The sequence below is a fragment of the Equus przewalskii genome, chromosome 11, assembly GCF_037783145.1.
Source record: "Equus przewalskii isolate Varuska chromosome 11, EquPr2, whole genome shotgun sequence".
NCBI lineage: Eukaryota > Metazoa > Chordata > Mammalia > Perissodactyla > Equidae > Equus > Equus przewalskii.
Genome location: NC_091841.1, coordinates 29246067 through 29273700, shown reverse-complemented (window position 1 = coordinate 29273700; position 27634 = coordinate 29246067). Strand labels below are relative to the sequence as shown.

General features: G+C 53.5%; 1 protein-coding gene and 1 long non-coding RNA gene across 5 annotated transcripts in view; one reads left to right on the top strand and one right to left on the bottom strand.

Moving 5' to 3' along the window:
• Positions 1-4536: 4536 nt before the first annotated feature.
• On the bottom strand, positions 4537-15305 carry LOC139074532 (uncharacterized). Its single transcript, XR_011524213.1, has 3 exons — positions 15178-15305; positions 8672-8759; positions 4537-5584 (listed from the first exon to the last, which is right to left on the bottom strand). It is a non-coding gene; the product is annotated as an uncharacterized lncRNA (long non-coding RNA).
• Positions 14456-27634, top strand: part of CPT1A (carnitine palmitoyltransferase 1A) — a 63373-nt gene continuing 50194 nt past the window's right edge. The window contains exons 1-2 of one of the 4 annotated variants that reach the window (XM_070565729.1): positions 14533-14662; positions 20547-20817. In XM_070565729.1, the coding sequence (XP_070421830.1) occupies positions 20768-20817 (50 nt within the window). In that variant the 5' untranslated portion in view covers positions 14533-14662; positions 20547-20767. Of the gene's footprint in view, positions 14663-14746; positions 15075-16925; positions 17022-20546; positions 20818-27634 lie in introns of those variants that run through there. The other 3 variants (XM_070565730.1, XM_070565732.1, XM_070565731.1) reach the window with 3 other exon arrangements.

Here is a 27634-nt window from a genome sequence, read left to right as displayed (position 1 = left end):
GTTGTGCGAACATTCTGGAGTGGACTCACACAAACCTAGCTTATAGGGCCTGCTACTCACCTAGGCTGTATGGTACTAATCTTAAGGGACCATGGTTGTATATGTGGTCCATCGTTGACTGAAACGTCGTTATGTGGGGCACGACTGTATTAAAAAGGAAATACATCCAATAGCCAAGTTATGGAAACAACCTAAGTGTCCACCATTGGATAAATGTATAAAGAAGATGTGGTACATATACACAATGAACTACTACTCAGCCATGAAAAAGAATGAAATCTTGCCATTTGCAACAACATGGATGGACCTTGCGGGTATTAGGCTAAGTGAAACAAGTCAGAGGGAGAAAGACAAATATCGTATGATTTCACTCATATGTGGAATCTAAAAGAAAAGAAATCAAATGAGCAAACACAAACAAACTCATAGATACAGAGAAGAGATTAGTGGTCACCAGAGGGGAAAGGGGTTGGGGAGTGGGCAAAACGGGAGAAGGGGGTTCACTGTGTGTATAATAAGTAAATAAACAAAAATTTTAAAAAAGGAAATATAGGGGCCAGCCTGGTGGTGTAGTGGTTAAGGTCACACACTTTGCTTCAGTGGCCTGGACTTCACTGGTTCAGATCCCAGGCACAGACCTACGCACCACTCATCAAGCCAAGCTGTGGAGGTGTCCCACATACAAAATAGAGGAAGGCTGTCACAGATGTTAGCTCAGTGACAATATTTTCAAGCAAAAAGAGAAAGATTGGCAATGGATGTTAGCTCAAGGCCAATCTTTCTCACCAAAAAAAAAAAAAGAAGAAGAAGAAAGAAATACGAGAGTCCTCAAATTTATAAATACTCAGCCTTACTCATATAAAAAGAAATGCACATCAAAACTGCACAAAGATACCATTTTTCACTTCTCAGACTATGAATAATCCAACATTTTGACATACACTTTTGGTGAGACCCATTGAAACAGTGCTCTCATACCTGGCTGGCAGGAGGGCAAACTGGGAGACCCCAGGGGAATGTGAGGGTTAATTTTATGGTCAACTTGACTGGGCCACAGGGGGACCCATTGGTCAAACATTATTCTGGGTGTGTCTGTGAGGGGGTTTCTGGAGGAGATTAACATTTGCCTCAGTGGGCTCAGAAAAGCAGATTCCTCTCCTAATGCGGGTGGGCCTCATCTGATCAGTCGAAGGCCTGAATAGAACAAAAAAGTTGACCCTCCCCTGAGTGAGAGGGAAGGCCTCCTGCCTGACTTGGAACTGGGACATTGATGTCTTCCTGCCTTCAGACTCAGACTGAAACCTCGGCTGTTCCTGGTCTTGAGCCTGCTGCCCTCTGCACTGGACCGATACCATCAGCTCTCGGGGCTTACAGCTTGCCTACTGCAGATTCTGGGACTCGTCAGCCTCCATAACTGTGTGGGCCAATTCCTTACAATAAATCTCATTATATTATATTGCATTATATTATATTATATTGCATTATATTATATTATATTTAAAATAAGATATACATATAAAACTCCTATATCCTATTGGTTCTGTTTCTCTAACACTGAGGGCAATTCGGTGACATCCATCAACACTGTGCACACACATGGCCTTGACTCAGCAATCACAACTCTGAGAATCCACCTTACGGACAGATTTAGGAAAACTGACCTTGGTACAGTTACTCACTGCAACGTTTATAGGGCAAAAGATAGGAAACACCCAAGTGTCACACAGGACAGAGAAATTGTGGGGAAATAAACCACAGAATGGAACACTGTGTGCTCTTAATATGTAACAACGTTAAGCAAGACAGCTCCCCATGTGATGATGGGGAAAAAAAATGCGAAGACACGTGAGTGCATTTTTTAAAAAGGCGAACACAGAGCAGGCGACTCCAGCAAGCTTCCCTTTACATGAGAAAGAAGGGAAATAGACATCTATACTCATCGTTGCTTGTATTTTCATAAGGAAATACCGGGAGGATGGCACAAGAAATGAATACACGCGGCTACCTGTGTGTCAGACGGGGAGGACGTGGGAGTAAGACGTCCCCTTCCCCTTGACACTTTTTAAATATTGATTTGATATTTGAAACATATTAAGGATTGGAACAAATTCCCAGGTCAAAAAATAAAGCGCCCCTCCTCACCCACTTGCACTGTCCCTGTTCACCGCCCTTGGAGAAGGGCAGCCCCCGGGGGGCCTGGCCTCTAAATTGTTCAAGGTTGTACTTCTGGAAGCTACAAGAAGCCTGCACACAGCAGGTGCTGGAGAAACATTCGGGGCAGTGGATGAGGAGAGAAACTGGAAACAAACTAAAAACAACAGAGGATGCTTGAAATAAATGAAAGTGCTTTCAAACTAGGCAGTATCCTAAAGCGGTTAGGAAGGAGGTAGACCAAGTGACTTCCAGAATATACTGAGTGGGAGAAGAAAGAGCAAATTCCAAAATTACACACAGAACGCAATCTGATGGATGTAAGAGCGCTCCCTAAAATAAAACTATGTGTTTCTGGATATATATATATATATGTAAAAAATGTAAAAAAATGTAAAAATGTCTGGAAGCGTATACAGCCGACTGACAGCCCCGGGTACTTCTGGAGAGCGGACCTGGATGGGGGCGGGGAGGAAGAAGGTGACCAGGGGGCTTCCGGCCAGTTTCCATTTATTCCCGTTTATTCCCTGGGAAAAATGAATAACGTTAAATGAAGAAAAAGAGAATGGAAACGCTTATTCCCATATGGCTTCCATTCTGCAAATACGCACGAAATGAGCGCGAAAAGATACACACAAACCGGCACAGAAGAGCGAAGAGAAGCGCTGCCCGATGTTATCAGGGGGTGAGACTTCAGACAATTTTGAGAGCTTTTTGTTTTGTGGCTCAGCGTTCAGTTCTTCCACAAGGAAAACACCTTGAGTGTGTAATTGGCAGGTTTAACAAGCGGGGCCGGAACAGCCAGCCCCGGAAGCCGACTCCCGCTCCAGCCCCTGGGGGCGCTGGGCCGCGGCGCGGGCGGATCCATCCGGCTGGCTGCAGTGTAGACGAGGGCACCCCGAGGGGCAGACGTGGCGACAAGGGAGCGCTCGCTCCGCGCGCGGAGGGGCGCAGGGGGCGCGCTCTGGGCTCCTGGGCCGGCTCGGGGCGCCCCCCGGGCCGGGTGCAGTGTCCTGCGGGGTTCACGCTGCCGCCCCCACCCTCCCCACTCGTGGCCCCGGATCGGCCAGCGGGCGATTTCACACCCCCGCGGCGATGCGGATCGGGGCTGGAGCGCCGCGCACGGCCGGTCCCTCCCGCGGTCTAACTCTGCCCCCGCGCGCGCGGGGCCGGATGACCTTGACCAGCCGCGATCGTCCTGAGCACTCCCTCCCGCCCTCCGGCTGACCCCGACTGACCCCTGCCCCGGGGCGCAGTGACGACCGCCTCCCCCTTTCAGATCCAGGTCCTCCTCGTGCGTGAAAGAAGGGGTCTAGGGGGCACCCTGGCGAGCAAACGGGGCATCCAGGCGCCCCCTCCCCACCCGCCGCCAACTGCCCCCAGGGGGCAGCATCCGCGGCTGCGCGAGGACCTTGACCTGCCCTGGACCTTGACCGCGCCCTTGGCCCCAGCCGAGGAAGTGAAACTGCCTCCTGCCACCGCCGGCTCCCGCTCACACCCCATTCCCTCCACGCCACTGCCGCTGGGGCCTGTCACTTCCTCCTCCCCACCCTACTCCACCCCCTGGAAGTTTCTCGGCTCTTCTCTCCTCTCATCCAAAGCAAGTGACCTCAAGGAAACAATTAGCTTATCTGGTGGCCAGTGAGCGCCCAGCCACTTTCCCTCTTTTCCGTTCCACCAAAGTTTTGGCGGGGTGGGGGGGGCCAAGCCCAGGGCCTCGGAAGTTCCAGCTCTGCAAAGGGCCGGGGGAGGGGCCTCAGAGCTTAGAAGAGGCCTGGTGTCCTGGAACCAGGCCCCGTGGGAGGGCCCTGAGGAACCGATGATCAGTCTGTTTCGGGAAATCCGGGTAGCCTTCTTGGAGCAGGTGGTGTCTGAGTTGGACTTTGGAGGCTGAGTGGGAACTTTTCAAGTGGGAAAGGACAGCCCTGCGGCTGTAGTGCAGGGTCAATGTCAGCGTGGTCCCAGGTGGACTGGCAGCTGGTGTGTGAAAGAGCCGTGGGCATCCATCAACGGATAAATAAACAAACAAAATGGGGTGTATCCGGACAATGGAATAGTATTCAGCCGTAAAAAGGAATGAAGGCCTGATACTCGCTCCAACGTGGATGAAATTTGAGAACATAATGCGAAGTGAAAGAAGCCAGACCCGAAAGGCCACATATGAGAGGATTTCATTTGTATGAAATGTCCATTAAAGGCAAATCTATAGAAAAGGAAAGGAGATAGTGGTTGCCAGGGGCTGGGAGTGCGGGGGGGGGGGGGGGGGGGGTGGTGCAACTGATGGGAATAGGGTTTCTTTCAGGAGAAAATGTTTTGGGAAATGTTCTGGAATTAGATTGTGGTGATGGTTGCACAACCTTGTGGATATAGTAAAAACCACTGAACTTTACACTTTAAAAGGATGGATTTAATGGTATCCATGAGTCATATGTTAGGAGACTTTTACAGAGGGAGGGCCCCATGTGGACTTGGCAGCATCCTCCTTACTGCCCATTTTGCAACAGAAGAAAATTTACCTGCTCTGGGCCTCACCGCTGGGCGGGGCCACAGAGGAGCCAGAACGCAGATACCCTCCGAGCATCTTCTCGGGAGCGTCAGGGCTGGGTCTGGTTTACCCCATCTCCCTTCCTGGCAGCCAGCCCACGGCTGGGAACAAAGACATGAGGTGCCCGGGCATCGGGAAGAGAACAGGCGCCCAGAGGTGGGAAGCGGGGCGAGGTCTTGAGAGGAAGGAGCACAGAGTTCGTTGAGGTGGTAAACACAGGCTGGGGTGGTCCTTTGGGTCCAGATCTTGAAGGGTCTTGCGGGCCTGCCCTGGAGACAGGACTGGCTTCATGGGTGTGCAACCCACACAGTGGCCCAGAGCCAGCACCCAGACAGCCCTGTGGTGGATTGAACGCTCACTTGTCACTGTCTTGAAATTCTTAATAGTTTTTGAACAAGCATCTCTACATTTTCCTTTTGTGCTGGATCTGGCAAATTATATAGCTAGGTGTGCCTGAGGCCACAGGATGCGTCACAGTTGTTGAGACGTGGAAGGTGACCTCAGGCACACTATTGTAGGGGAGGAGGACATTTCTTCTCCCCAAATGGGGGTTCGTCTGGCTGGAGAACGAATTAAATTCACATGAGACAGAATAGCAAGAGAAAATTAAACAAAGCTTTATGAGGAACCATGGCCCGGGGCCTTTCTTCCCGAAGGAAGAAAGGGCACTGAAGAAGTAGGGTGCACAGAGTGGTTATATAGCCCCCAAACGGGGCGTTTCACATATGATTGAAAAGTCCCTTTTACAATAGTCACGAGGCTGCTCTGTCAGCACAGCGCTTGATGGAAACGGCAGATAGGTCTGCTGTCTCAGTGAGCGCCGCAGGGTGGCAGGTGTGTTACCTCGGGCTGGGGGGTCACAGATGAGAGCTGCAGTCGGTTCCCAGCCTAAAGAAAGATGCTTAATCTTTAAGGAGATGCCAATGTTGGGAGGGGGAGGGAAGTCAGTTACAGGAGGTTACCAGACTAGCACAATAAAATGCAGATTTTAAGTCCTTGCCTTTGGTATTGATTAAGAGTTTCTAGAGAGAAGGTCATCTCCTTTCTTCTTCCTGGTACAGAGAGGGAGGCACCTTTTACAGGTAGAGATTCACCTTACAAATGTAAATGTGTCCTAACAAAGGGCAAGTTCCATTCCTCCTTCCCTGTCCCAGTTTATCAAAAGCAATCAGCCTCAAATAATCCTGATGCCAAAGAGACATATCTTGGGGTGGCCGATTTCAGGTCCCCACTCTATGAAGAAGGACAGACAGGATTGTTTAGAGATTCCTGCAGGAGAATTTGAGATGGGGTGAGGGCCTCGAAAGGAAGGACTAGATGAGAGATGTAAGGGAGCTAAGCCTGGAGGGCCCTCCACCCACCCACCCATTCACCCATCCACCCACCCACCCATTCACCCATCCACCCACCCATTCACCCACCCATCCACCCACCCACCCACCCTTTCACCCATCCACCCATCCACCCACCCACCCATTCACCCATCCACCCACCCACCCACCCATTCACCCATCCACCCACCCACCCATTCACCCATCCACCCATCCACCCACCCACCCATTCACCCATCCACCCATCCATTCATCCATCCATCCATCCACTCACTCATCCACTCATCCATCCATCCATACATCCATCCATACATCCATACATCCATACAACCACCCATCCATCCATCCATCCATCCACTCATCCATCCATCCATCCATCCATCCATCCATGCATGCACCCATCCACCCATCCACCCATCCACCCATCCATCCACTCATCCATCCATCCATCCATTCATCCATCCATCCATCCATCCACTCATCCATCTATCCATCCATCCATGCATACACCCATCCACCCATCCACCCATCCATCCACTCATCCATCCATCCATCCATCCATCTATCCATCCATGCATATATCCATAAAACACCCATCCATCCATAAGTACATATATACATACACCCACACATCCACCCATCCATCCATCCAGCCAACCAGCCATCCATCCATCCACCCACCCACCCACCCACTCATCCATCCATCCATCCATCCATACAACCACCCATCCACTCACCCATCCATCCATCCACCCACCCATCCACCCACTCATTCACTCATCCATCCATACATACATACATATAACCACCCATCCACTCACCCATCCATCCATCCACCCACCCATCCATCCAACCATCCATCCACCCATCCATCCATCCATGCATCCATCCATCCATCCATTACTCAATCCTCAGTCAATCATTCAGCTAACATTTCTGAGACCCTGTGATGTATCAGGTGCTGGTTACAAGGGCCCTCACCCTTAGCAGCTTATGGTCTATTGCACCGATGCCCCAGCCGCCAACCAGCCTGACATAGGCCATGCACACTCTGTCCCACCCCTGTTTTGTTTTTCTCCTTTGCCCTTTCTTTTCACATGAAAGGGCATTTGTTTCTTGCCTGCCTCTCCCACCAGAACGAGGGCTCCTGTGGACAGGGCTTGACCTAAAGGCTCTGTCACTGCGGAGTCCCAGTACCTAGGACAGTACTGGCACGTAGTGGGTGCTCAGTGCATATATGCCGAATGAATGAGTGAATGAACAAATGGATGGATATGGGTAAGACCAGAGCTGGATTCAGAAGCACTACTTGGTCAAAGGATTACAGTGACTTCCTCAGATGTAATTAAAAAGATATATACTAAACTCAAATAAGAAAATCCATCAAAGTTCTCCTCCTGGGGGACAACACTTGCGGTCCTCAAACGGGTGGAGGTTTCTCCTCCAAACGAAAGAGCAATTCTCGGACACCGACAGGGCATCCAAGAATTCAACTGGATCCTGAGGCTGCCCACCCGGAGGTGGCGTCAGAGCCCACGAGACGGCCCCCACCCCTTTAGACACCAGGCTCAGGGCCCTCTGCTTCTCACCAACCAGCTGTAGATCAGAGGTGCCCACGGCCCCCTCCTTGAGGTCCATTAATTTGCCAGAGCAGCTCTCAGAACTGAGGGAGACACTTCCTTACGTTTACCAGTTTATCAAAGGATATGAAAAAGATATTTTTAGAGTTAAAAAGGAAATCTCCTGGGGCCGGCCCAGTGGTGCAGCAGTTAAGTGCACATGTTCCGATTCAGCAGCCCGGGGTTCGCTGGTTCGGATCCTGGATGTGGACATGGCATCTCTTGGCACGCCATGCTATGGCAGGCGACCCACATATAAAGTAGAGGAAGATGGGCACGGATGTTAGCTCAGGGCCAGTCTTCCTCAGCAAAAAGAGGAGGATTGGCAGCAGATCTTAGCTCAGGGCTAATCTTCCTCAAAATAAATAAATAAATAAAATAAAATAAAAGGAAATATCTTAGTGATAATAAAAACATGACGCATTTTTTTTTATAAAGCTGTCCTATAGCCACAATAGGCAGCTGCTACAGTATGTTCGATTCAAACTGGGGGAAAAGGACACGGGGAAGAAACACACAGTAGGGAAGATCTGGGGTTTTCCCTACACAGAAGGTAGACAAAATCTGAGTTTTTCCTAAGTAGATACGAAACTGGTTAATATCCTACAGGGCAATCAAACCTTAATTTTGGGGAATACTTTTTTCCTGCCGACAGAAATCCTTTGCGTTTCTGTTGGACAAAAATGACCAGTTAACACAGAACTTCATAGAGTCTGAGGCCTGGCCAAGGTCTCTTCCCGGAGAATGAGCTAATCCTTGGATGGGCCTGTTGGACAATGAGCCAGTGAAAGGACGTTCCGACATCCTTTGCCTTATTTCCAAGTTCCGGATAATTTTTCCTAACCTCTGTGTCAGGAGTCTCTCAGTGAGCTTTGGAAGGTCCGTGAGTGAAATTATTTAGCACCGTTTGTGTGTGTGTGCATTTTTCTGGGGAAAGGGTTTGTAGCCGTCGTCAGGTTTTCAAAGGGTCAGCGATCACCCCCCCCCCCCCCCAAAGCTTGAAAACGATGGACTCAAGGCATTACCTGCTTGTCTCCTTCTCCTCCAAAGGGGAAGAATCTGCATCTTGACCAGAAGGCTGCTGCCAATGCTCTCGTTTGCATATTCAGGCGTCTGCGAAAAGGAGTACAGGAGTGTCACCTCTTCCCCGTCTCTGAGGTCCCAGTGTCCAGGCTGGTCTGGCGCTGGCTGTAGGCCTGTGGAGACGCCGATCTCAAAGAGCACCCACTGAGACGTCACCCGCTCTGCGCCCCGCACGCTGCTCTGGCCACGCCAAGAAGTGCGCACTCTCCAGGTGGGCTGGGCTAGTGGGGGCCTCAGAGATGACTGGGATCTGAGGAGGTCGTAATGGCGACCTTTGAACTATTCTGACCTTTTCAGAAAGCCTTAAATAGGTTCCCCATTTGTCTGAAGTGAACCTGTACGGATCAAAAGGTCCAGCTGGTTGGCTCTTGGCTGCAGTCGCCGGGGCTCTGCCGTGCCTGTACTTAGGGACCAGCATCCCGTGAAGGGATGAACGCACCTCATGCTAATCGTAAGCTCCAGCTGCCAACTGTGCCCACGGTTCTCATTAATAAACAAGGAAATAAGTTATTCTTTCATCACATGAGCTGTTTACAAACAAAGGCTTTTAAAAAACATGGGCTCCACAAAGGGGAAGAAAATAATAATCACGGCCAACGCTTATGTGGCGCCTACTGTGTACCAGGGAATGTTCCAGGTGCTTGCCATCTGTTACTCATGTCATCTTCCTTAAAACTCTCCAAGGCAGCTTCTGTTACTCTCCCCATTTTACAGATGAGGAAACCGAGGCACAGAGGGGTTAAAATCACTTGGCTGGTAAGTGGCAGAGTCAGGATTTGAACCCAGGCCGTCCGGCTCTGGCGTGCACACTCCTGAGAAGCTAGAATTACTGCTTCTCCAGAGAAATAAAATATGGCAGTGAAAAGGTTGCTCCTTGGTGCCTGAGCCCAAAGTCTCACTTTTTTTTCAGTGGGGAAACTGAGGCCCGGGTGGAGGAGTGAGGCAGCCACGCAGCCAACCAGAGGCAGACCCGGGCCGGCAGCAGGCATCCCCACTCCCAGGCTGTGCTCGTGCTGCTTTACTTGATGCCTCCCCGGGGGGGTGGAGCTCTGCTGACCTTCCTTGTGGCCTAAAACGGGTCATCAGGTCTTTCTTTCATGATGGACGACCTCGATGACCTCACTCTTGCCACCAACAGTCAATGCCCCACTCACCTCTAAATCCTTAATTTTTTTTTGGTGGAGAAGATTGGCCCTGAGCTAACAACTGTGCCAATCTTCATCTATTTTGTATGTGAGATGCCAGCACAGCATGGCTTGATGAGCGGTGTGTAGGTTCCATGCCCAGGATCCGAACATTCGAACCCTGGGCCACCAAAGCAGAGTGTGTGAACCTAACCACTATGCCACTGAGCTGGCCCCTCTTTTAATTTTTAATTTTATTTATTTTTTATTGCAGTAACATTGGTTTATAACATTATATAAATCTCAGGTGTACATCATTATATTTCGATTCCTGTGTAGATGACATCATGTTCACCACCCTAAGTTTTACAATTGAGGCCTACCGTCCAGGTAGCAAAGAGCATAAAATGCATAATCTGAGGCACACAGCGAGATGCATTTTCACGTCACCCCACTGAGCCCCCTGCAGGTTCCCTCATGCGTTTCGCAGTCAATGTCCATCCCTGTCGTTAAGATGCCTCACTTATGTCATTGCAATTATACTCAGTGTATATATTGTGTGTGTGTGTCTGACTTTCTTTTGCTTGACCTAAGATCTGTAAGATTCACCCACGTTGCGTGCGTCAGTAGTTTGGTCTTTTTTTCTTTTTTTTTTTTTTTTTTTTTTTTTAAAGATTTTATTTTTTCCTTTTTCTCCCCAAAGCCCCCCGGTACATAGTTGTGTATTCTTCGTTGTGGGTTCTTCTAGTTGTGGCATGTGGGACGCTGCCTCAGCGTGGTCTGATGAGCAGTGCCATGTCCGCGCCCAGGATTCGAACCAACGAAACACTGGGCCGCCTGCAGCGGAGCGCGCGAACTTAACCACTCGGCCACGGGGCCAGCCCCTGGTCTTTTTTTCTTGCTGCTTATTATTCCACTGTATGGAGAAACCACAATTTCTCTACCTATTGTACTGTTGGTGCACATTTGGATTGTTTACGGATTTTTGTCAATTTGAGCGAATCTCCTGCCAACATTCCCGTACGCGTCTTTGCGTGACAAGCTCTCATCTCTCTGTGTACACCCAGGTGTAGGGTTCCTGGGTTCAGGGCAAGCCTATTCAGTTAAAAATACATTTTCGTTGCTGCTGTGCATTCCTTGCTCTGGCGTATTGTTCCCCTGTGTTAAGCTGGGTTTGCTTGCCTTACCTCATTTTGTCCTCACCAAACCCCGGTGATGCCGGCCGAGCAAATATTGTCACCACCCTCACGTGGAACTGCCGCTGTTTACGCAACGCCCACAGGAGCTCAAGGTTCAAGTTCAGAGGGGCTCAAGGCCGTGGAGAGGAGACAGGTTCAGAACCCCGAGATGACAACATTGTTTCCTATGGGAAGCGGGAGCTGAGTTCCAAAGAAATCTCAGGCGGGTCTGGATCAGAACGTGCTGGCAGCTGCCAGCAAGAAACCAGGCTGGGGCCAGAGCAGGACTCGGCTGCCCTCCTGGCAGACTGACAGGCTTTACAAGTTTGCCTTACAATTGTTCCTCTATTTGAGGTTGGACAATGGTATTGTGGTTATGTTTTTAAAAAAGAATCTGTATCTTTTAGATATTCTTACTCAGGAACTTGTGGACAAAACAACAGGATTTCTGGATTTGCTTTAAAGAGATGACTCGGGCAGGGGCATGGACGAACACCGGGCTCCAGCTTGATCGTTGTTGGACCTGAGTTTTGGTTACATAGGGCTTTACTATACTATTCTCATTAATTTCTTACAGGTTTGAATTTTTCCATAAAAAGGTATTTTTAGAGTTAAAAAGGAAATCTCCTGGGGCCGGCTCGGTGGTGCAGCGGTTAAGTGCACACGTTCCGCTTCAGCGGCCCAGGGTCCGCCAGTTCGGATCCCGGGTGTGGACACGGCAGGGCTTGTCAAGCCATGCTGTGGTAGGCGTCCCAGATATAAAGTAGAGGAAGATGGGCACGGATGTTAGCTCAGGGCCAGTCTTCCTCAGCAAAAAGAGGAGGATTGGCAGCAGATCTTAGCTCAGGGCTAATCTTCCTCAAAATAAATAAATAAATAAAATAAAGTAAAAGGAAATATCTTAGTGATAATAAAAACATGACATGCATTTTTTTTATAAAGCTGTCCTTATAGCCACAATAGGCAGCTGCTACAGTATGTTCGATTCAAACTGGGGAAAATTTGAAAAAAAACAGAGCTTGAGAAAGATTACTCCTGCTTGGGAGGCAGACTCGGGGCTATTTTTGGCCCCGAGGGAACTCAAGATCGCCCGGGCCCCAGCTCCCCAGGGGTTCAGTTCCTGGCTGTTTATTAAAAGCCGCTGCCAGGCCGCCCGGGGAGGGCAGTCCGGGCGCAGAGCATGGGCGTGGAATGGGGCCCCCCTTGCGCGGCTGGTGGGCGTGGGCTCAGCACCGCCGCAGAGAGCAGGGCCACGGGGTACGGGGGGGGGGGTGGGGGGGGCGGGCAAGGCGCAGCACCCGGGGCTCCCTCGGACCTCACGGTCCCCGCCCCTGCCCCGCCTGGCCTGCAGGTGGCACCGAGGCGGCACGCCGGAGGAGTGCATGGTCAAGGCCACAAGACCCTGAGAACAGACTGGGCGTGGGCCAATCCCAGCGGGGCACAGGACGGGGCACCTAGGGAGGAAGGGAAAGTGATGCTGCAGTAGGGACCTGCTGGGGTTCCAGGGAGAGGAGAGCAGGGCATTTGAGGTAAGGGGGACAAGGCAGCTTCTGAAGCACAGGAAGGCCACGCGCAGGTGACACTGGAGCGGCCAGGGCAGGTGCAGTGGAGCCGCTGGGCCAGCCCCCCTGCCTTCTTGGGTTTCGAAGGGCCTGGGATCACTCTTGGGCCAGACAGAAGCCAGCAGGAGAACAAATCTCCAACTCCTCACCTTAAATAAATGCAAATTAGGGGGGCCAGCCTGGTGGCCAAGTGGTTAAATTGGCGGGCTCCGTTTCCCGTAGCTGCAGCGGGTTCCCAGGTTGGGACCCTGGGCATGGACCTACCCACTGCTCATCAAGCCATGCTGCGGTGGCATCCCACACAGAAGAACTAGAGAGACTTACAACTGAGATATACAACTATGTACCGGGTCTTTGGGGAGAAAAAAAAAAAAAAAAAAAAAGGAAGATGGGCCAATCTTCCTCTCAAAAAAAAAAAAGCATACCTTGAAAAAAAGAAATGCAAATCAAATATGGAGCAACCTCTCCCCGCCTTTTAGGATTGTGAAAGATGAAAAGAACCGAGATGACAGCCAGCGTGGGTGAGCTCCTGGAGACAAGGCTGCACTCCTAGGCGCCCGGGGGAGTGGACACTAGTAAGCTTTCCCAGAGGGCAGCTTGGCAGGTGGCACCAAAATGTCACACAAGCCTGTCCTATGAACAGGTCGCTTCACTTCGAGGTATCTGCAGAGAGAAACAGGGGCTCAAAGACCCACGTCGACGGCCAATGCAGCTTTATTTGTACCTGCGATGGCCAAAAAGGGGTGCCCGTGTCCATAGGGCGGTTAACTGCTGTGAAAGACGAGGTCATCTCTGGGCCTCCAGAGGGAACTCTGCCCACCACATCCGCCGAGTGAAAATGAGAGTGATACCGGCCGGTCACTCTTGACACGGGGCCTGTGACTTCATCTAAGGCAGCCTGGAGAGTGTGCACCGACATTTAAGCGTAGCAGTAGCGGCAGGGGTGGGGGCGGGAACAAGAGGGAGCTTTCATTTTCTCTTCCGAATCCTTCTGCGCCGCCACCGACTGATACCGACAGAAAGCCAGATGCCAGCACGGAGTTTCCGTCGCCGAAAGGAGCGACTGACCTTTAGGAGATCCGGGTGCTTGTTCATAAAATGGGTGCATTTATGGAGCACCTGCTGTATGCAGGGCCGCCAGCCCCGGCCTGGGGAGAATTTCGGGCAAAGAGAGGGGAGGGGCGGCTCCCCCGGCTGGAAGCGCACCGGTCGCTCTGCCCCCGAGCCCCCCAGGACTAGACCCCCGGGATGGGCGCCTGAGCAGTTTCCACTCCGGCCCCTCTCCGGAGCCCGGCGACTGGCACATGGGTCTCTCGGCGGTCCCCACCTCCAGCCATTCCTTCCCTGACACCTCCTATGCCTTAGGCGCCTGCTTAATTAGTCCACGACATCTGCCAAAGCTCCGAAAAAGGGGCATTTTTACCCCAGTTAGACGAGGAGGCGGCTCAGAAAGGCACCCGGAACTGCCATTAGCGTGTTGGCCTCCGGATCGCATCAGCTGTCACAGGGGGACGAGGTCTGATGTGGAGTCGCCCTGGGCCCAGTGTCACATCCATCCTCTCAGCTGTGTGGTCCTGGGCACGTTAGGGACCCTTTCTCCGCCCAGGGGGGCCGTGGGAACTGTAAGGGGTTAACGCCGCTCAAGGGCGAGTGTGACCCAGGTCAGCACCTCGCCGAGCGCTCGGACGAGCCCGGCCCTAACGAGGTGGCCCATGTCTCGGATGGGGAAACAGGATGGTGAGGAATCGCGCCCTAGGCTCCATCCCGACGGAGGCGGCGGCGGCGTCCACGCGCGCCAGCCGGTCTCCGCACCTGACACGCTCCCCGGGGGCCCCGCCCCGCCGCCCCGCCCCCGGTCCCCTGCCCCGCCCCGGTCCCCCCCCCCCAAGTCCCGCTGCGCGCCCCGAGTCACCGCCCGCGTCCTAGCCCCGCGCGCCTCAGCCAATCGGCGGCGCCCGGCGGCCGGTGCACCCGGCCTCGCCCGCGGGCCGCCCACCCCCGGCGCCCGCCCGCCGCTCGCTCACTCCGCCGCCGCCGCCGCCGCCGCCGCGCGTCCGTCCGCCGACTCCGTAAGGCCGGGGCGAGGCCGCGCGCCGCGGGGAGGAAGGGGGGCGCGCCCTGCGGGCTGCGGCGGGCTCCGGGGCGGGAGGGGCGCGGGGGCTGCCGAGGCGGGGGTTCCGAGGGGCACCCGCAGCAGCCCCCTCGGACGGCGGAGTTGGGAGAGAGCCCGAAACGGAGGGGATGGGGAATCCTGACCCCCCGCAGTGGGTTGGGTGGGGGGTCCGCCCGGAGGTCGGTCTGCCCGCGGCCGGGTCCAGTGCGGCAGTGGGAAGGGATGCTCAACCCTCTGGATTTGGCAGGACGCCCCGGGCCCGGGGCCTGTAGGAGTACCGGCTCCCTTCCCCGCCCCATCTCATCCCCACTTCCCAGGAGTGGATCGGGCCTGGGGGTCCGCCGCAGAGTCAGTCGGCGCGCGAACAGGTACAGTGCGGGAGCTGCGGGGATGCTTGGCTCTCCTGCCTTGGCAGGACGCCTCCGGCCTGGGGCCACTAGGGCCGCCGGCTCTCTTTCCTCTTCATCTTACCCCGCTCTGCAGTATTGGGTCTAGGGGTCAGTCCGAGAGTCGGTCAGCCCGCAGGCGAGTCCCATGCGGGAGCCAGAGGGACGCTCGGCCGTCGGGACTCCGCGGGGCGCCGCGGACCCCTCCCCGCGCCTGCCCCCGCAGTGCTGCGGTCCGGACACGCCCTTGGCGTGGAGACTCCTGGCGCGGTCCGAGCGCCCGCCGTGGACCGGATGGGGGTGCCGGCCCGGGGTCTCTTCTGGCGAGCGCTCCCCATGCCCCGGTGCGGCGCTCATCAGGGCAGGTGGGCGCGGAGAGTCCGCCCAAGGTCGCGCCGGGCCACGGAGCTGCGGCGCCGGAGGGGGTGTGGGGGTGGGGGGCGTCATGTGACCAAATCCGGGCGAACTTGGTGTGCGAGTCTGGACGGCGCGGTCAGGTCGTCCGAGCGGCCGGGGCACCGACGCGGGCATCCCCTGACCCAACTCCCTCGGCGAGCCGACAGCCAGTTCTTTCGTTTTCTTCGGAAGGGCCGTGGGTCAGCGTGTTTGTAATGTAAATCGGGGGCTGGCTTTCCTTACAGCCGAAGGGGACAAAGATGAGGGCCGGTTTCCTTTTTTCACTCCAGGAGTTAAAAAAAATCCCAAGTAATTAACCAGGTTAATACTCCCAACTCGGGACAGACTTTGTATTTTGTTACACAATTTTCTTGCACAGGCGTCCTGTTTCTGGTCAGTCCAGATATTCAAGCGTGTTTCTTTCCTCGTGAACCACAAACCAAATGAATAAAAAATGGCCGAACTCGCTGGTCTTGGATTGACGCCAGCCAGCATCCCCCCTCCCCCACCCCAAAGTATTTAAGGTGACTCGCACTGAGTGGGGCGTAAGTATAAGGACATTACTGTTGCTGATATGCTTATCGTTGAGGTGAAGGAGTGCCTAGCTAAGTCATCTGGGACCATGGTGTCTGGTGGGAACTGAATGCAGCATCGAGAGGCAGGGTTTTGGGTGGTTTGGCTTCGGTGTGCCCGGGGGGGCTCTTCTCGCACCTAAATGACCGGTTTCCTTCCAAGGAAATGTTGCTAGACCTGACCTTGCACGTTGAACTCCATCTGAACAGCTGATGGAATCAGACAGCAAAAAGGGCCATCTTTAGGAGTGCGCGTGTGTGCATCCGAGTGGCAGCCATCAGCATCACGCCCAGGCCAAAATAACTTTTCGAGTTTGTACTGAAAACAAGCGGAGGCGAAGAGGAGAACCTGGCGTCCCTGCCGCCCTTGGCCCCGACCCCGCGGTCACCAAGCGGTCACGCCTCAGTCTCCGGGGAGCCCTGGGGCCCGAGCCCGCGCTTGGGCAACCCCGGCCTCGCCTGCCCATTCATAGAAACACCGTTAATGCTTCCTCGGGCTGCGCAGCGAGCCCTTTCCAGACGCGCTCTGGGCTCGCGGGGGCGCAGTGCCGCGTTCCTGGCGTGGAATGTCCTCAGGCGCCCTCTGCTCTTAAGTGTCCCCAAGGTTGGCCACGCAGGGCTCGGCCTTCCCCAGGAACAGGCACCGCGTTTCGCCCGCTGACGCCGGGGTGGCAGGGCCGGCGACGCGCCAGCTCGCTCCGGAAGGTCTCTCCGGGCACTGCCGGTGGAACAGGATCTGAGCGCCTGGGACGCGCCAGGCCGGGGTCGGGGCTCGCCGTAACCTTTCCCCTACTTTTCTCGGGCGTCACGTGACGCCCGCGGGGGGAGGCGCGGGGCGGGGGCGGGGCGGGGGCGGGGGCGGGGCGTGCCGGCCGCAGTTGCTGGCGGTGGCCCAGGGGACAGGAGGAGTTCCGAGCGAACAATGAAAAGACGCAGCCTGAAGTCGAAAGGCGGCGCGGAGGTGGGAGGGCAAGAACGCGCACCCTTTCCGGGGCTGCTTCTGCAGTTTGATCCGGTGCCTTTTTTCCTTTGTTGGAAAAAGTGTTTAGTCTCTCTGCATGGTGGTTATTGGCAGGCCAGAGCTGTGCTGCCGGTGGAAGCCTGAAATTGAATTCCAGAAGAATTGGTGCTTTTCAGAATAGAATTGTGGTTCAGGCTTGTGTGTTTCGGAGATTCCGTGTCTCATGCTTGCACGGGGCCTCTAACGTTCTTTGAATGGCTTGAGCCAGTCTTGAGCCTTTCCTGCGAGGACTTTTCTGTTCCCCAATAATACAGGCGCATGGTGCAAACGGAAACGGGGGGAGAGTGCATACAGGGGTGCAGAGGTGACCTCCTCACTCAGTTTCCCTCTGCCGAAGCCAGCACTATTAGTAGCTTCTTCGATGGTTCTAGAAATAGCCTAGGATGAACAGGGCATGTTTTAAAAAGAATCTGTAAGGGATGTTTTGTGCTTGTTGATTTCCGATTATTTTGTTTCCGGTTGATGAACTTCACCTTTTACTGCTAGCAAACATCAGGTGGACGTTAGGTTTTCCGCTGGTCCTGGGCTGAGACCAACTTGACCTTTCTGGCTAAGGTCCCCGGGAGCCTCAGTTCTGTGGAAAATCCCCCCTTTACTTTTGTGTGGGTTGTTTGTTTGTTTGTTTGTTTTTTAAAGATTTTATTTTTTCCTTTTTCTCCCCAAAGCCCCCCAGCACGTAGTTGTATATTCTTGGTTGTGGGTCCTTCTAGTTGTGGCATGTGGGACGCTGCCTCACCATGGTTTGATGAGCAGTGCTGTGTCCACACCCAGGATTCGAACCAACGAAACACTGGGCCGCCTGCGGCGGAGCACGGGAACTTAACCACTCGGCCACGGGGCCAGCCCCTATGTGGGTTGTTTTTACGCCCAGGAATGTTCTTGGAAGTTAATAATTGAAAGAAGTTGTGCTGCCAAGTGAGGTTTGCGTCTCCAGGGTGTAGAGTAAGGTAGTCGCCCTGTGGAGGGTCGGGAAATAGGGCGGCTGCTCTTCTGCTTCCCAAGAATGATCAACCCATTGGAGGACTCCGAGTTCTTTGCCTAAAAAGGGATCTTCCATACCCTTTTTTTTTTTTTTTTTGAGGAAGATTAGCTGTGAGCTGACTACTGCCAATCCTCCTCTTTTTGCTGAGGAAGACTGGCCCTGAGCTGACATCCGTGCCCGTCTTTCTCTACTTTATATGTGGGACGCCTCCCACAGCATGGCTTTTGCCAAGCAGTGCCATGTCCACACCCGGGATCTGAACCGGCAAACCCCGGGCCGCCAAGAAGTGGAATATGCGAACTTAACCGCTGCGCCACCGGGCCACCCCTTCCATACTCTTGATACGGCACCCATCCCAGGAAACTAAATCTAGATTCTTCCCAGCTGTCCCCTAAGCCTCACTGGCTACTTCTGCTTCCTAAATGGCTCTTAAACTCACCTTCCTTCCCATTTCTGTGAGCTGGAGTAGGCATTCGGATGTCTGTTGAATGAGCAACAGGAAGTTTGAACGCCCTTTCTCGCCTGGACTGCTGCTGCTTTGGGGTGGGGGTGGGGGGGTCCTTCGGGGCATGGGGAGTTCCTGGGAAGGAAGCACGGAGCAGAGGGAGCTGCTGGGTCCTTCCTCTCTGTGCACCTTGCTTCACCTTATAGCTGTGGTCAAGGACTTCTGGAGTGGACACCGGCAAGCTCATTCCTTCCCCAGGTCAAGGGGTCAGTGGCCCCTTCTCCCACCAGTCCTGCCTTCCTCTTCCATGGCTCTTGATCCCCAGCACAGCATTCAGCACGTTGTGTTATTTTTTATCTTTTTGAGGAAGATTAGCCCTGAGCTAAGTGCTACCAGTCCTCTTTTTGCTGAGGAGGACTGGCCCTGAGCTAACATCCGTACCCATCTGCCTCTACTTTATACGTGGGACGCCTACCACGGCATGGCTTTTGCCAAGCGGTGCCGTGTCCACACCCAGGATCCGAACCAGCGAACCCTGGGCCACCGAAGCGGAACATGTGCACTTAACCGCTGCGCTGCCGGGCCAGCCCCAGCACGTTGTGTTATGACACCTTGGTAAGGGGTATGCTCCATGAGGAGAGAGTCATTGGGTGTCTGAGGGGTCAAGTTAAGAGATTAATTCTCTCTTTAGAATTCTCCTTTTCTGTTAAAAATAACATGTATTAAAAGCAAGCACAAAATAACCTTGCTTTTGAGAAATTGTCATATGCTCCAACTCAAACGTTGCTTTCTGTGGAATAATTCTTCATTTATAAAATTATGCATTTATCACTGGTTTTTCCCGAGTGTCAGCTCTATGGTCCTTAAAAAGATCTAACGCGCAGAGTTTTGGTTTTTCAAACAGACCCTGTTGTGCGATGTGAGGCACAATAAGGTATGTTCAAAATAAGTCAGCCACGCTGCTGAGAGTTAAGTGTCAGAGACAACTGGCCAGGGTATCAGATGCTGGCGAGGGGCAGTGGAAAGAGGAAGGATGGAGACCCACGTTCTTGGAGGACCATCTGGCAGCAGGTGGCTGAGGTTGGGAGGGTAAAAAGAACGTGTTCCTGTGTTAAATAAAGCCGTGCCGCTTTGTGGGGCCTGTCATGCGCTCTCCTTCAATTGACGTGAGGGCCGGGTATCGTGCATACTTTATCTGCCGGGAAACAGGTCCTACAAAAGCTGGTGACATTTGCTCAAGGCCTTGCACACGTCTGAGAAAGCGGCAGAGCTGGAATTCGAACCCGGATCTGTGTTCTGCAAAGCTTGTGCTCCCTCCCTTTTCCAGGCTGCTTCTCAGACACGGCGCAGGCCGCGGGCCTGTGTGTTCCCATCACCTCCGCGCCTGCTGGATGTCATTGGGCTGAATCCACCGGGCACATTTCTGGGTCTCCATTTCCTCTTTTGTAAGGCGGTGTCTCTGATGTCTGTTCTGCCTCACAGGGGTTTTAGGAGGATCCAGCAAGAGGCCAGATGTGAGAATAGTTTTGAGGGTGTGAAACGAATAGAGGTTCTGACAAACACTGCCGTGGCTGCAGGTGGGTTTTATGGGGACGAGTGGGTTCGGCAGTCCCCGAATTGGAATGTGTGGTTTGACGAGCTCATTTGCACTTCTGGCTGCAAAGGTGAAGAGCGTGCGTGGGAGATACAGGGCACCCACCCGTGGTTTTAGGAACGTCTGTGGGAACAGCATCCTGGTACGAGGGAAGGGTCCGGGATCTCTGGGGTGGATGCATGCGTCTCCCAGCAGTCCTTGCTTGTTCCCTGGAGGCAGGTCCTTCTGGGACCGCGTCCAGAGAAAACACCAGAATAGATAGTGCAGCTAATCGGGGCCTGCCAAGACGTTCTGTATTTTCTTTGCAAAAATCTGACCCTCAATGACCTTTCCCCCAGTTCTTTTTCTTGCTAGGATCGCATTTCTCTGTATTTATCTATTAGCCATTACTTGTTGACGTGGTGCGCTGTAAGGGTGACATTTGAATTTGCTTTATTTTTACAGTACCTGGGTAGGCAGAAGCTGTGTTGTTTTTTGCAAGCTGTAGAAGAAAAGTGTAATGCTTCAGAATTCACTGAATGACCTGCCTTGACTGAGCACATTGACCCTGTACACCTGAATGGTTTGTTACGATAGACTTCACCGCATGAAGTTCGCCGTGGGCCGGTTTCAATCATGCAAAGATTGAATGCGCAGTCATGCATTCAAGATCCAGCCCTTCGTAAATGAAGGTTCCTGTGCTTTTCTTGTACGTGAAGCCCTCGCAGAAACACAAGTGAGTTTTTCTTTTTTTTTTTGAGGAAGAGTAGCCCTGAGCTAACATCTGCCACCAATCCTCCTCTTTTTGCTGAGGAAGACTGGCCCTGAGCTAACATCCATGCCCATCTTCCTCTAATTTATATGTAGGACGCCTACCATAACATGGCTTTTGCCAAGTGGTGCCACGTCCGCACCTGGGATCCAAACTGGCGAACCCCGGTCGAAGTGGAACGCGTGCACTTAACCGCTGTGCCACTGGGCCGGCCCCATAAAGTGAGTTTTGACTGGCACAGTTTCACTTCTAAGGTGCCTCCTGAGGTTAGGGAAATAGTAATTTGTATTTGCATACATGCTTACTGGCGAAACACACAATTGTGCTGAAAAAGAGCACAATTACAGAGAATCACGTCTGCAAGTGAGTAAGGATGTGGCTCGGACAAAGAGGGTGTGTGCCTCGCGGGGGTGGAGAGGAGCTGTTTCTGCTTCCCGTTCTTGCCAAGTTTTGCCTGCACTGAAGTTCTCACCCGAACCAGCAGCATAATGGCAGGAATACTAAGTGCCAAAGCACAGTGGGGGACCTGAGAAGAGTCAGGAACCTTGCCGCACATGCAGGTCTCAGGGAAACCCCTGGGCTGGTGATGCCCTTCCGGAACTTTCCTAATGCTTTCCTTTCAGTTCCCGGGATGGCAGCGCTGAGGCCAGCCTGGGTGCCACCTTGATAGTCACTCATGGCGGAAATGTGGTTTCCCCAAGGTGGAGCCAGTCCTGAAGAACAACACTGGCTTTGTTTAGCCAAGCAGCACTCTCCCAGGTGTTGGTCACCAGACTGGAAGAGTATGTTGTAGATGATAAGATAACTTTTTCACCCTCCGCTAAAGATGCTGCTGCACATTCTCTGCCTGCTGCGGTGTCTTCACTCCAGACTTTTTCCAGGAGCGGCGCCCCGCTGTCATCCAGACTCGCTCTTTCTCCCCGATGACAGCTCCAGCCTGTGCTCCTGGAGACCCTGCCTGCTAGTCCAGCTGCGCTAAGCTGTGCCTTCCTGCGGGCGCCCTTTTCTCAGAGGATTTCGAGCACAGTTGTTGACCGCTAGATGAGATGGGCCACTGGTGGCTGCATTTTAATAGCGGGCAGGGCCAGCTCCTGTATGCGACTGAATTGTGCAATTCTGGCGGGAAGACTGGGTCGCGCGAATAATTTTAGAGTTGGCACCCGTCGTGTTTGTAGTTACTATAGTTTTATTGCCGGCAGCAGTCACATCCTTTTGGTTACAACGGGGTGACCTAATTTTACATCTGTGATGCAACTGTAGGAATCTTAAGTGGAACTTTTTGCCGAATACTTAACCACTTCACTTGATAAGTAAGAACGTGAGTGCCGAGTTGGAGCTGGGGCTGGCCCCCAGCTCTGCTGTTTGCAGGCTGTGACCTTGGGGCAAATTCCTTGACATCCAAGCCTTGGTCTTCTCATCAGTAAATGGAGATAGCAATAGTCCCCGTTTCCTAGGGTTCTAGTGGAAATGAAATGGGTTAATGAAGGTGAAATCCGGATCACATTGTCGGGCATATGCCAGAGACTGGTGGGAGGAAGAGTTTGTACCTTGGTTGTTAGTAGCACAGACATTCATCTGTGCGCCTTATGTATCCGTCTGTCTGTCTCCCCACCCACCTACCTACACGTGTATCTACCTGCTCACCTACGGATCTCTCTACTTATCTATTGATTTCAAGCCTATGGTGAGAGACTTCTTACAGGCACGTAATTTGGTTCCATATCTTGGTTGCCCTAAAGACCGTTTTAGTCTGCTGTCACATGGCAAGCTTTATTGTTTGTTGTATATTATGGAAGTGATTTCCACATCTCAGTTTCCCCCCAGGGCTTGTTTTGAAAGCTGCGCTGCTCTTTGTGTCATGATGACCTTTCATCTCCTCTCCTTAGCCTGCCACCTGTCGCCAAACCTGGGTGGCCGGGAGGGATGGGGGGGGGTACCGCACTGCAGGAGGGCAGTGCGGCCCCTGTTGGCGAGAGGACAGGGTCTTCTCCTTGAGGGGAACGGGACCCCTCTTACGAGTGGCTCCCTGATGACGTGGCCAGTGTTATGACGCGCAGGTCACTTACCTCCGAGGTGAAAGGTTTTTGGTTAAAAGGAATTGATTGTGGAGAAAGAGGGCAATGTGAACACGTTTGAAAAAGTACAGCCCAACTTATGGGCTAAGGATTTGCGGAGGAGGCATTGGGCAAAGTTATTATAATTAAGGTTATCTTAGCAAAATTGAAGGAGATGCTGCAACGTCGCCGCCCCCCCACATTGTTCACTTGACATTCGGCATTGCAGAACTGTCAGTGGGCCCCATGCTTCGATTCAGAGAATTAAACACGGATTCATGTCCCTGAGAAGCTTACAGCTTAGTTTGGGAGGGTAAGCGAATAACTTACAAGTGAAAGTCATATGGCGGCAAGTGCAGGCACAATTGCTACAAGGAACCGGTGGAACTGTGCGTGTGCTTTGGGAATGTGTGTTCAAAGGTGGGCCCCTGGGACAGGGGAGCTTAAAGCTAGATGTGAAGCACGGAGGAGATAGAAATCGAAAAGACCAGAAGGCCTCCCAGCTGTGAGTTGAGTTAGCAGGCAGATGGTCATGGCTGGTGGGCCTGGCTGAGGCCGAGGTGACCCGGAGAACAGCCACGTAAGAGACCAGAGGTGTGAATTTTTGCAAATTGTGATAAATAGGTCGTCGTTCTCAGTTGGAACGTCTTGTTCTGGGTCCCTGCGTTTTTCCGAGAGCCGATTAGCATAAGATGCTTAAGTGTTCTGCTGCGGACCTTGGAGAATCTCTCTCTGTTAGTGGCCCTCACGGTTTCTAAAGCAGCACCATGGTGTGCTTCCCACGCTCAGCCTGGGCGCTTCTGCATCCCAGGGGGGGTTCCAGGCTGGGAGGTTGGTGAGCTCTCTGTCAGCTGCGGCTCTTGGGGGGCACGCTCCCCCTGGCGCAGCCGGAGGTGGTTTCCTACAGCCGGGGAGAATAGACGGATCTGCAGCCCCTCGACGTCCCAGATCTCAGACAGGGGGGGCTCCTGTCTTCAGCACGTTGCATGACTTTCTGGACATCGCCCCAGCAGCTGGGTGGGTGCTGCTACCAGTAGCCACCTCCAGTTTACCTGTGAGCTGTCTGTCCCCGAGGGGCTTTCTCTCATCACCCAGCCAGCCCTTCTGGGGGAGGAGCAGCCAGCCTGTTCCCACACGGTGCTTCTGCTGTCACTGTTTTGTCCAGTTTAGAGTTCTCTCCCCAAGGGTCTCCAGGAGTCGCTCAATGATGATTTGAGGGGACGGTGAATGACAGAAGAGAGAGTTCAGCTCCCTTTGCATCCGTCTCTATTTTCTCTTCTCATTTCTTCTTTGCATCCTTTCTCTCCCCTTCTCTTCTCTGCTTTTCCTGCCAGTACGTGTGTCCTCTCCTCTGGCCATCCATCCGAGAGCTTGGGGCGCAGGTGCATGCTCTGCTGTGCTGGCGGGTCCCAGCGGTCATGCCGCGTACACGTAGTCCCGGGGGAAGTCGCCTCTCTCTGCCTAGGTAGATGGGTGCCCAGGTGGTACTGGGACGGGGGCCAGCATACCTTTCTAAATCAGCAGGTTCTGGTGCCGGTACCCAGCACGAGGGTGAGGAATCCTTAGCCTGTCCGTGCCCAGGCGTGGCGGGCAGTGGCCGTGTTACAGGAGGAGAGGTGGTGGAGAGGGGGTGGCAAAGATGGCGGGATTCATTTTCCGTTGGCTCGTCTTGGCCTCGGTGGAGACGAGCCTGAAACATCGAGTCTTGTGTGCGCAGGTAGCAGTTAAGGCTTTGGGCAGGCCCTGTGGGTGCAGAGGGACCGGAAGAGGAACGGTGACCCCCAGCTCAGAAGCCAGAGAGGGGCTGTGGCAGCAGCTGATAAATTGATAAGACCGTCCACGTGCCTGGTGACCTTCTCCAGGAGGAAGAAGAAACTGGAGGTGGGGCCGGCGCACGGAGAGCAACGGTTTTGTTGTACGCCATGGGTAGGACATAGCAGAGCCCCCCTCCAGCCCCGGGGGGCCTTGCGGGGCAGGGGCGCCTGCTCGCCTGACCCTTGCGGCCCGGCCCTGCCCTTTGCTGCCATCCCGGAAGGCCGAGGGGATCCAGAGGAGAGGCTGCCCAGTGTCGGTGGCCTGGATCCATCCACACACAGCCCTGGCCTGCCACGTGGCCCCAAGGCTGTCCTCTCAGTGTGTTGGTGTTCCCAGCTGCGATGACAGAGTGACCAGACAAGCATGCCCATCCTGGCGGGTGTGCCCCAGGACTCCAGGGAGGCCAAGCCGGGACGGGAGCCTTGGGGACGGGGCAGTCAAGTCAAGATGGGAAAATAGGACTATCTGTTCATTCCAGGAGGGGCACGTCGGTGCTGTTCTCTGCTCTTCTGTGTTTGCAGTATCTCATGATTTAAACCGTTTCAGACAGACGACAGCCTTGGCATGTGTTTAACCCAGTAAAGTTCGCTGGGGCTCTTGTGAAGCCCTCGTGATCCCTGACTGTCTGTGAACCTAGTAAGGGCTGGCTGCCTTCCACCTGGAGCAGGTCCCCCTTCCCCTGCTACCCAGCCCAGGTGCTTCACCTGGCGGCTGTTTGTTCACGAGGCAGGTGTGGTCGGCCCGCTGTGGGCAGGGCACCCCTGGGTGGCCCCAGGCCTGGGTCAGCTCCAGGCACTTATGCAAGCACCGGGGCAGGGGTGGGGGGACAGCTTACCTGATTTCCTGGAGCAGGTGTCGCAACCTGAGGGACAGGTTGGCTTTCTGGTGGGGAGATGTGTCAGTCAAAGCAGGAAATCTGACCATTCTCACCATGTTTGCTCAAACTCTGGTCTGGGAGCACGCCATCCTTTCGGGCCGTGGGGAGCGGGGTGGGGCGAATGGCTTTATCCTCTGACTTTCCCTTTGATGGAAAAGGTCCCCAGGTTTAGAGACGTTAGGACCCCTGCAGGCCGGCCTTTGGGGAACAATGGTAGGCGTGTCTTCATCACTTACTCTGGTGGCTGTTTCAGGGCGGCTGGGAGGTGGGACAGGCAGGGCAGTGTGGTCAGGTTGCAGCCACACACTCCTGGGGGTAAGGTAGGCGCTGGGCGTGCGTGCTCTGTGCCAGTGCAGAGGTGACTGTCCCTTCGAGGGTGCTACGGGGCAGAGGGTGTGTGACCGACAGGCCGCCTTGCTCCCCCTCTTTTCTTACTGCACCAGATGGAGGTGGGTGGGTCCAGCAGGTGTTTCTATGCTGCGGACCCCGTGGATGAGTGCCAGGGCAGGGTTGTGGACGGCAACGACCCTGGAGACCTCTGCCCCTCCTGATTTGATCTTCTCTCCATGCGGGCTGTGGGGCCTGGCTGTCTCTCGGCTGATGCTTGATTGCGGATCTGTGTGGCTGACGGGTGAGATGTGTGTGCTCCCCAGAAGGCGGCCACAGAGGAGCCCTTGAAGGGTCTGGGGAGCTTCGAGAGTTGCTCTGCAAGCCTGAGATTTCGCACCGGCTTCAGCAGACATGTGTTTATTTCATTAAACGTATTTTAAGAAACGTCTAGAGGGGCTGGCTCCGTGGCCGAGTGGTTAAGTTCACACGCTCCGCTGCGGCTGCCCAGGGTTCAGATCCTGGGCGCGGACTGGCACCGCTCGTCAGGCCACGTTGAGGCAGTGTCCCACATCCCACAACTAGAAGGACCTGCAACTAAGATATACAACTTTGTACGGGGGGGACCCGGAAAGATAAAGCAGAAAAAAAAAAAAAGGAAGATTGGCAACAGTTGTTAGCCCAGGTGCCAATCTTTAAAAAAAAAAAGAAAAGAAAAGAAACGACTAGAAAAGATCACAGACTTATGCAGGAGAAGAGAGACTAGCATAACGGACCCACTGGCCAGCTTTCCCAGTTCTCACACCTGGCCAGTTCATACCTCTGTCCATCCGTGCCCCAGGCCCCCACCATGATTTTGAAGCGAAGCCCATAAAAGATAAAATTACATTGGTAAAGATTTCAATATGTATTGCTAAAAGATAACAGCTCTTTTGAAATACCTTAGGCCACCCCCAAAAAATTTAGCAGTAATTTCATAATGCCACGAGGTAAGAATTGTTCGCAGGAGTCAGTGTGAATGGACACTAGGGTGGGCGTACTCGGGGAGAAAGGAGGAGTTTGCAGTCAACTTTGGAACATTTTTGTCACCCCGAACAGAAAACCTCCTCTCCTTGGGCATCACCCCCAGCCCTCGGCAGCCACTACTCTGCTTTTTGTCTCTGTGGGTTGGCCTGTTGTGGGCGTTTCAAGTACATGGAGCATTCAATGGGTGGCCTTCTGTGTCTGGCTTCTTTCATTTAGCAGAATGTTTTCAAGGTTCACCCACGTCGTAGCCGGTGTCAGGGCTTAATTCCTTTTTATTGCCGAAGAACGTTCTGTTATATGGAGAGACCACCTTTTATTTACCCATTCCTCAGTGTAAGGCCATTTGGGTTGTTTCCACATTCTGGTGGTTATGAATAATTCTGCTGTTAACATCCGCCTCCATGGTTTTGTGTGGACATATGGTTTCACTTCTTTAGGGCAGACGCCCAGGAGTGGGATAGCTGGGTCATGTGGTAACTCTGTGCATAACCTTATGAGTGATTGCCAGACTGTTTTGCCCAGGGCCTGTACCATTTTCCTCTCCACCTTCAGTGCCTGAGGGTTCTGGTTTCCCCACATCCTTGCCAGCACTGGATCGTCCATCCTGGTGGGAGTGAACTGGGTTTTTGCCGGAGTTCTGATTTGCATTTCCCTGATGGCTGCAGGAGGCGGGGTTACAAAA